The sequence below is a fragment of the Tripterygium wilfordii genome, chromosome 17 (assembly GCF_013401445.1).
Source record: "Tripterygium wilfordii isolate XIE 37 chromosome 17, ASM1340144v1, whole genome shotgun sequence".
NCBI classification, from domain to species: Eukaryota; Viridiplantae; Streptophyta; class Magnoliopsida; order Celastrales; family Celastraceae; genus Tripterygium; species Tripterygium wilfordii.
In genome coordinates this window covers 4831740-4841938 of record NC_052248.1, presented here as the reverse complement: position 1 = coordinate 4841938, position 10199 = coordinate 4831740, and the positions used below count along the sequence as shown (strand labels likewise).

At 37.9% G+C, this 10199-nt stretch overlaps 1 protein-coding gene across 1 annotated transcript; it reads right to left on the bottom strand.

Annotated features, from left to right (window-relative positions):
* Positions 1-456: 456 nt before the first annotated feature.
* On the bottom strand, positions 457-2124 carry LOC119981847. The gene is made up of 2 exons (XM_038824991.1): positions 2090-2124; positions 457-1402 (listed from the first exon to the last, which is right to left on the bottom strand). The coding sequence occupies exons 1-2, from the start codon at positions 2122-2124 to the stop codon at positions 457-459; spliced, it is 981 nt and encodes a 326-aa protein (XP_038680919.1).
* Between the last annotated feature and the right edge of the window lie 8075 nt (positions 2125-10199).

Sequence of the window (10199 nt, the reverse complement as noted above, 5' to 3'; positions counted from 1 at the left end):
AATTTAAAAGCTCAATTTAGTGGAGATATTTAATATTTTGTGTTTTTTTATTTATAAATACAAGAATTATCTTTAAAAACTCACTTTTGTAATTTTTTTTCCAATAGGACACCATTATATCGTACCGTTGTAGGCACCAAAATGGTTAGGGTCAGCCTTCCCTTTGGTTGGGATGACTATTATTGCATTGGCGTTACTTCACTTGGGAAAATGTCGACCAAGACATCAAATAACCCTTTACGACTTCCATTTCTGCACGCTCATTTTCCTACCAAGTTGACGAAAAGATCTCTAAATGTCATTTTCTTCTGACAAAATTATACCCCATACATGGACTCATTAAACAACGTTAGAAAATGAAATTGGCTTTAGCCCAAAACCAAATGTTTGTGTTCAACTCTAAAAAATTTGTAATTGGTAAGGATACAAAATTGTACAAGAAATTAAAAAAGAAAACTAAGGAGCATACTCATTCTCAAGCTCCGGCTGGGTTCTAACCATGGAAGCAGAAGGCATTTTACTTCTTCCGACCCAAATTGTGTCGATCGTCACCCCTTTATCAGACTCATTCTCCATTTCTGTAATTTGCTTTCTCCTAACTAGTTTATAGATAAACAACCCAACCAAACCCAACAAAATCAAACCAATAAACCCGGCAACAAACACAATCGCCCACCATTTCCGCAACCTCTCTTCCTTCTTTTGCAGAGGCAGAGACCGGGCGACAATGGAGAAATGGCCTTGATTTTGTGTCATGCATGTGTTATGACTAGTAACGTTGCTGAACTCAACAAACCCACCAGTCCCAAACATGACACATTTTAGTGTCACGTTTTCATTTTGTTGCACAATACCAGGGAAATAGATCAGAACAGGATCACCCATAAAACTCAAATTGAGCTTCTCACTCCCTAATCCTCTGGACTCCGATGAATCATAGGCCGCGAAACCAATAACAGGAGCGACCAACGTATGATTAGGCACTTTATGGTAATAAGAAGACCAGTTCCCCAAGTTTTGATACACAATGGCTAGTCTCTTCACATAGGGGAGAGGAATAACCCTTGGAGGGATATAAAAAGTAGTGAAAGTGGCTCCTCTTGACCAAAAACTGCTGCTGCGGAGCCTTACAACTGAAGCTTCAATCCCGGAAAAATTAGATGGTAAAGAAATGTTGTGAAGAGTACCTGTACGTTGCTTTCTTAGCGCTTCATTCGCGTGACTGTGAATTAAATCATCTAAAGCTTCAGGGTCGTAATAGTTGTTGTTGTAGGTGCCATTAACGATTGACGAAAACATGAATGGAATAATCAAGTATATGACAAGCCAATTTCTCTTGGACCCCATCAACGTGTGACCAAGATTCATCCCAAAAGCCGCGGCCGCCTCCTGCCTTTCATGTCTGCGTTTGTGAAACTCAAAAGGAGATCATAAGATAAGAAGGCTTCGATTGAAGGAGAAGGTAGAACAGAATAAGAACATGTGTGTGATTTTTGTTTTTGAAAAAGAGATCACAAGTCTGAATTCTTCAAATCTAAAGAGCGATCTTCTTGGCGTTTCCTAGAAATCAGAGGCAATTAGGGTGAGTTGGAGAAGATGAGAACACTATGGAAGCCATGTTAAAGAGTTGTTAAACAACTCAGCAGGATTAGCTGGTCATGAAAGCTCAAAAAGTGGCGTATGTGTGACTATTTTAAGCAACTAATTATGGGACTTCTCCATATATGCTTGAAATTACTTTCCAAAATGAAGAATTTTGTATGACCGAAGACCACCATTTGTGATTGTCTTATATATATGTACAAAGTATCCAAGTTTTCACAATTTTTTTGTCAACAAATTAAGTGTAGTTGCTATTAAGTGCAAACATATATAACAATGTCGGCCGGCTCCAAATTGAATATTTCTATATATTAATTTTTTTGTACTCAATTTTTTTTTATATTACCATATATATTATATATCTTGGTCAATAGTGAAAAAATCGTTCTTGTTCTTCTAAAAAATTACATGGGATCGTACATCACAAACAACAATCTACATTAAGGGTGCAGGAGGGTGCCTGCAGTATAATCAATGTTGTAAAAACCGTGTTGGACATCGACATGAAAGAGATTGAGTCATTGGTTTACTAGTTCAATCAAGGGGGTCATCGATCGAATAGCAGGTTTAACTAAAAAAAATAAAAATATGTACTAATATTAAAAATAATGCTAAGAATAAATACTATAATAATATCATATGATTATGTTAGAGATTTTTCAAAATTATTTTGATTTTGTTTTCCTTTGAAAAGTCATGATTATTTAACATATTCTTTCATTTGAAAAGACGTGTTTTAATTGGTTTAGAGACAATTCTTCACATTGTAAATACATGTCATTTTATGGTGTCTTTAATAAAGAGTCACAATTGTAAAGATATGATCATTGATTGTAAAGACATGTCCTATGTGAAGAGTCACCACAAACTCTATAAATAGAGTTATTCTCTAACCATTTGAATGATCCAATTTTGTATCAACTTTTTCCCATTCTCTCTTCATAAAAATTTTATGTTGTTTTTCTATTGCTACAGAAATAGAAAGACAAATATCTTTCTCTCTCTTAATTGTTCTCAAAGTACTCTAACCTTCTACTGTCATTGCATCAAGAAGAAGGTAGTCCATAGACCAAGCTTCATTGTATCCTGGAGGCGGATTTCCTGTAACCCAATACAACCATTCCATTTGGTAGGGACAAATACTGTCTTAAGGACAGCGACTACACGCCTTGAAGCACCACCAATTTCATACAAGATTGTTGCAATCGCTACTTTCCTACCCTTGGTTCATGAGGTGGACACGTGTAGGACTAAATTCTCTTTAATTCTGATGACCTCTCCCTTCCCTTTCTCTATCAACATTCTCACTTCATCCTCATGGAAGCACTTACATCCATCATCGCTTGAGGGCCATTCAATAAAATGAATTGGAGAAAGACAACAACTATGAATTTGGATTTGAACGACTTTCCCACAATTTCTCAAAAACCATAGCCTCCCTTTGTTTCTAAGTGAGCAACAATGGCCCTGGAATATTAAAAATCATGAAATTGACTCTGATGATGATTGGGACACCCACGTCCACACCGTTCTCCATGTCTTTGTCGACAATCGTAACTCGACCCATTTCAACCCAATTGACGCCGACCTGACCTACCTGACTAATTCAAAATAACATTGCAAAAAATTGACGAAATAAAGGAGAGAGAGAGTGGTGTAAATTTAATCGTGTGGTTTATATGTGTTTGATGAAATGGATGGCTTAGATTAAAAATATTTCAAACATTGCAGGGGTAAGGGATTGTAGGCCCCCATCCCCATTTTCTCCAACAAATCATTCATAAAAAATTTAAAAATTAAGTTCACATCACATATCCAATATAGAACAATACACCTAATATATATATATATATATATATATATATATATCTATCGGTAGTACTAGTTATACATAACCAAACATCCATAATTGTCCATAAAAACACCTGCCATGTGACCGACACCAAAGTGTGTGTGTGTACTTACCCCAAGTGTAGGGTATCGTCAAGTAATAAACCGGTGAGTCCGGTATCGATCCACGAGGAAGCAATGCAAATTTGAAGTGAATGATATGCAAATGACTAGCTAACACTAATAAACACAATGAATATCAAATAAAAGCAAGTAAAAGAAATGGGCCGAATGACTCGGTAGCATGAGCGATTTTGTAATCAAAGTAAGCACAAATTGAATTTAAAACAATTAATTAAAAACCTAGTCTCTAGTCCGTCCCGGTGGTTACTCGGTTCTCATACTCAAGGTATTATTGCAAACACACACAACCATACACAATGCATTGTGTGATACTATCAATCATGCATATGCAAAGAGAATTGGGATATAAGACTTCAATTCATACATGTAGGCCATCGGGTCTCTTAATCTACGATGAACGCAAAGGGATAAGCACCTAATATTATGGATTAATGTTCCCCCTTGGGGCTTGGCTTGGCTAACACCCTAGTTTCACACTCAAAGATCAATTAACCATAACTCTCTCATGCACATTCCTAAATTAACCCAAAACTCCATCATCAATACACATAATTAATAGCTATGCTATGGAAAACTCAATTAATTAAGAAAATCATGCAATGGGTTTAACAATTCTCAATCAAACACATTAGATGCAATCCCTAGACTAGACAATCCAAAGATACAATCAAATATGTCATCTCCATAGATCCAATCACACAACCACGAAATTAAAAGAGCAAAATCAAAACTACAATTCCATGAACATACCTTGAGTAATTGAAACCAAGCACCCACCGTTTGGGACTAGAAACTAGAAAGAGAACTTAGCCACTCATCATAATGGGTATAAACATCAATTTTATAGATGAAAATCAATGTTTACAAACAAAATCACGAAAAACCAAGAAAAACTTAGAGAGAGAAGTTGAGAGAAAACAATGGAGGCAAGAACTTGGAGGAGATGAATTGTGTGAAGGAAGAAGAAATCTTAGGGTTTTCTCCCCCTTTTACCATTGAAAATACCTAACTGCCCTTATACAAACGTTCCCCATTGGTTATATACATGATTTACCCCAAATGCCCTTGAAATGTTGTGCAGAAAAGTTGCAGTTCCGCGGTGGTGTCCGGACAGGTGTCCGGACGGGTGTCCGGACGGGTGTCCGGACGGGTGTCCGGACACTTCATGCTTCCATCAACTTTGAAGCCTCTGTCTCAATTTGTGAAGAAAGTGTCCGGACGGCACTTGAGGCGTCCGGACACACTGTCCGGACAGGTGTCCGGACACCTGCTGAGTCCCAGCTTCTTCTTTCAGCTCTAAAGGTGCCCAATTCAGTCATTTAAGCCCGATTTCCTGCAAAACCAACGGGAAACATGTATAAGGGTAAAATTACTTTATTTAAACACAAATGAATTACTATAAACACTAGAACCTCCTAATTAGATAGTATTAGGACCTCAAAATAGAGGTCCGGTCACACCCCCCAACTTAGACGTTGCTAGTCCCTAGCAATGCAAACACTTCTAAAAATAAAATCCTAACTCACTGACGTAGGCATCACGGTTGCATTTAGCATATGCAACAAGCCTTTAAACCCCTAGGTCACCCTAGTGGACGAGTTGTAGTCTCGTGAGGGCTTATCAGAGCGATACCCACAAACACTTGCCAAGGGATCCACTATTACTTTGAAAGCACCATAAATGATTCTTAAGTTCTTACATGCAAGAAATAGAGCTAATCCCCCAATTTCCCCGCTAGTTGAAGGCATGCAAAATCTTTAGAAAATCAATCTCAAATCCCCTCAAAGATGACTAAGAACATTTTTATACTATGAAAAATATAAGTGCAATCAAGCAAGACAACTCAATACATTCACACAAGTAAAACCTTGTTACGGAACCTTTTGGTGTTCATAAATCCCCAATCCCAAATGTACACAAAAACATAAAAACATTGTGCTAAGTAAATGACTTACACAATTGAATTAAATATATGTGTTTATAAAAGATAATTTGGATGGGCATAGCTTTGAGAAAGAAATCACCTACAAGAGCAATTAATGCATCCGCCAACTCACTTGCTTACCTTGAATCAAATTCATCAAAAGGTTAAATGGTTTGTAATGTGGCTAAGGGACAAGGTAGGAAGAATTTGGAACTAGGTAACAAGTTGCAAGGTTAAGTTCAAACATGTGAGCTAAATTCTCATTTTGTCACCCCTTCCATTGCACCACAAATTCAAACACTTCTCATCCTTTACACACAAAGGATTAACTTTATTGCATACACCTCTTTTTGATTATTTTTTCTATGCGGTTTTTTTTTTTTTTTTTTTTTTTTTTTTTTTTTTTTTTTTTTTTAATGGCTACAACCACCCTCAATTTTTTTTTTTTTTTTTTTTTTTCAGAATAAGGAGGGATAATATCACTGCCGACTTATTTTTGAAGCTCCTACCCAACCTTGCAACCAAAGGTGGGAAATATTTGGGAAAATGGTTCACACAAGGCTTGTAAGTGAAATAAAAGGCTTAAAGAAATATAGGCTTATGATCACTCACAAATAAATAGGCTAGGCTCAAATCTCTCAACCTAATGAATCCATCAATCCTAAGTTCATAAGCAAGTGGCACATACAAAAATCACACTTCTCAGTAATCAAATGTAATGAATGCAAAGCTATTGAAGAACACGCTTATAAGATGTCAAATGAATAATTGGTGAAAAGAATCACCCAAAAACCCCATATATATCACGAAGAATGGCTCAAAAGAATGAGAAGGGTAAAAAGGTAATTCTATTTTCAGACAAAAGGATCCAAAAACGCAGTCATACAATTGCTTCAATGCCAAGATGCCCACTTAATCACAGTTTTGATATCAAACTAGGTCCCAATCATCCCAAGAAAGATTGATCATAGTCATCCTACTCAATCACATGCTTCGACTTCACAAAAGAAATCAAGAAACCTACTCTACACTTGCACGTTCGAACAAGAATAAGAAATTAACGTTGAAATTGGTAGTGAATCCCAAAAGCATCTACCCTTCCCTTCCTAAAGTCCATTTGGCATGTATGAACAACAAAGCACAACACAATAGGATAGAGGGTAGGAAATCATACCATACTCTTCAAAAGTGATCGGAATCGTGAGAAACGAAGCGTATCCTGAAAAAGTTAATACCAACCACACTATCCAAGCATGACACAACAAGATTTTTTATTTTTTATTTTTTATTTTTTTTTTATTTTTTTTTTAAATATTCACAAAAGCACACCAAAATAAAGCAAGTTTCACAATGAATTCACAATTCTCTCACCCCCCAACTTAAATGAGACATTGTCCTCAATGTCAAGCATGATAAACAAGGCAAGAACAAATTGTAAAATGCATTGTGAACATACAAAAACACACCAAAAATGAATGAAAAATAATCTAACACTACATATTTACAAGAGAGCTCTTTTCACGCACACTAGGAAGGGGTGGGATCCACAAGGTCCCATTCTTCGGCCAATTCATTAAAATTTTCCAAGTATGGTTTCAATCGTTGGCCATTAACCTTAAAAGTTTTTCCACTCCTAGGATCATCAATGTCAATGCTTCCATATGGGGAAACCTTGCGGACAATAAAAGGTCCGGTCCATTTGGTACGTAACTTCCCGGGAAACAAGTGTAACCGGGAGTTGTATAAAAGAACCTTTTGTCCCTCATGAAAAACTTTCCTCACAATGTGCTTGTCATGGTATCTTTTCATTTTGAGCTTAGCAATTTTGGCATTTTTGAAAGCATCATTCCTCAACTCCTCAATCTCTTGGATTTGGAGTTTGCGATGCCCCCCAACTTGATCGGTGGAGTCATTCAAAGTGCGAATGGCCCAATAGGCCTTGTGCTCCAATTCCACCGGCAAGTGGCAAGCCTTGCCATAGACAAGTCTATAAGGAGACATTCCAAGGGCAGTCTTATATGCAGTACGGTAAGCCCACAAAGCATCAATCAATTTGGAAGACCAATCTTTTCTATTGGGACCAACCGTTTTTTCAAGAATACGTTTAATCTCCCTATTTGCCAATTCCGCTTGGCCACTTGTTTGTGGATGATATGGGGTGCCAACTTTGTGCAAAATGCCATATCGTTTCATCAAAGTTCTAACCGGGGCATTGCAAAAGTGAGACCCACCATCACTTATGATGGCTCGAGGCATCCCAAATCTTGAGAAAATGTTTTCTTTTAAAAATTTTATCACAACTTGGTGATCATTTGTTCGAGAAGGGATAGCCTCTACCCACTTTGACACATAATCCACACCAACCAAGATATACAAATAACCAAATGAATTAGGGAAAGGTCCCATGAAATCAATGGCCCAACAATCAAAAATTTCCAAGATGTTAATAGGTTGGAGGGGCATCATCTCACGTTTTCCTAAATTACCTAACCTTTGGCAATTGTCACAAGATAGGCAATAAGCATGGACATCTTTGTGCAAAGAAGGCCAATATAAGCCACTTTGAAGAATTTTGGCCGCGGTCTTTTTGGAGGAAAAATGGCCTCCACAAGCATATTTATGGCAAAAGGCCATGACACTTTCAAATTCATTATTGGGGATGCATCTCCGAATCACTTGATCGGAACAATACTTGAACAAATATGGGTCATCCCAAAAGAAGTTTCGCACATTGCGAAGGAATTTGGATCTATCAATCTTGCTCCAATGAGATGGCATTTTTCCGGACACCAAAAAGTTGGCGATGTCCGCATACCATGGAGTCAATTTGGATGAGATGGCATTGGTGAGGAAGAGTTGTTCATCCGGGAAATGTTCATTGATCGGTATGCCATGTGAAATCAAATTTTGTCCGGGAAGTCTAGATAAATGGTCGGCTACTACATTCTCCACTCCTTTTTTATCTTTAATTTCAAGGTCAAATTCTTGAAGTAAGAGAATCCATCTTAACAACCTAGGCTTGGCATTCGCTTTTGAAAGCAAATACTTCAAAGCCGCATGGTCGGTAAAGATGATGACTTTCGAGCCAACCAAATAAGATCTAAACTTGTCCAAAGCAAAGACTATAGCTAGTAATTCCTTTTCAGTGGTGGTATAATTCACTTGAGCATCATTCAAAGTCTTACTAGCATAGTATATAACATGAGCATTTTTTTCTTTTCTTTGTCCTAGGACCGCCCCAACCGCCACATCACTTGCATCACACATGAGTTCAAAGGGCATACTCCAATCGGGAGTTTGCATAATGGGTGCGGTGGTTAGGGCACCTTTCAAATCATCAAAGGCTTTTTGACATTGTGGTGTCCATTCAAAAGAGACATCTTGAGCAAGCAAGTTACTTAAAGGTTTGGCAATGGCACTAAAAGAATTAATGAACCTTCTATAGAAACCCGCATGACCCAAAAAAGATCTCACATCTTTAACACATGTAGGGGGAGGTAACTTTTGAATTAATTCAATTTTTGCCTTGTCAACCTCTATCCCTTTGGATGACACAATGTGTCCCAATACAATTCCATGTGTCACCATGAAATGACACTTTTCCCAATTGAGAACCAATTGGCTCTCCTCACATCTTTTTAACACACTTGCCAAATTAGCAAGGCATTGATCATAGGTATCTCCATAAACCGAGAAATCATCCATAAAGACCTCCACAATTTTCTCAACCATGTCACTAAAGATACTCATCATGCACCTTTGAAAGGTAGCCGGAGCATTGCATAACCCAAAAGGCATGCGTCTATAAGCAAAAGTTCCAAATGGACATGTAAATGTGGTCTTGTCTTGGTCTTCTAAGGCTATCTCTATTTGATTATATCCGGAATACCCATCAAGGAAGCAATAATAGGCTCTACCCGCTACTCTCTCAAGGACTTGATCAAGGAAGGGTAAGGGAAAATGGTCTTTTCGAGTAACCATATTGAGTCTACGGTAGTCAATGCACATGCGCCACCCGGTTTGAATTCGAGTGGGAACCAATTCGTTCTTGTCATTCTTAACTACCGTAATTCCGGACTTTTTGGGGACCACTTGGGTAGGAGATACCCATTTGGAATCCGCAATGGGATAAACTATCCCCGCATCAAGCAATTTTAGCACCTCCCCCCTAACTACCTCCTTCATGTTCGGATTTAAACGTCTTTGCATTTGTCTAATGGGCTTAGCTTCCTCTTCCATGTAAATCCTATGAGTACAAACCAAAGGACTAATACCCTTCAAATCAGCAATTGTCCAACCTATTGCCCTTCTATACCTTTGCAACACTTGCACAAGTTTCATTTCTTGGGAAGAAGTAAGTAGGGAAGATATCACAACGGGGTATGACTCATTCTCTCCCAAAAATACATATTTCAGCTCACTTGGTAAGGGTTTCCTTTCCGGCGTTGGTGGATGCTCTAGAGATGATTCAAGCTTAGTCTTGGAAGGTTCTAATTCCTCAATGGGTGGGTTGAATCGTCCTATGCTATGGATAGCTAAAGACTCCAAAACCTCATTAATTTCCTCTTCCTCAACTAAAAATTGACTACCTTTTTCGCTCAAAGCTAGCACACCTTCCACCGAATCCCTAGCAAGAGTTTTCTCTAAGTTCTCCTCAACATATGAATGGATCCAATCTACTTCCCTAATGTCTTCAAAC

Excerpts from the sequence above, each read along its gene's own strand:
- LOC119981847 (XM_038824991.1), bottom strand. The coding sequence starts at position 2,124 with ATGACTCAATCTCTTTCATGTCGATGTCCAACACG. Across the intron at positions 1,403-2,089 it reads TCATGTCGATGTCCAACACG|ACATGAAAGGCAGGAGGCGG; the intron begins GTTTTTACAACA and ends TCACAAACGCAG.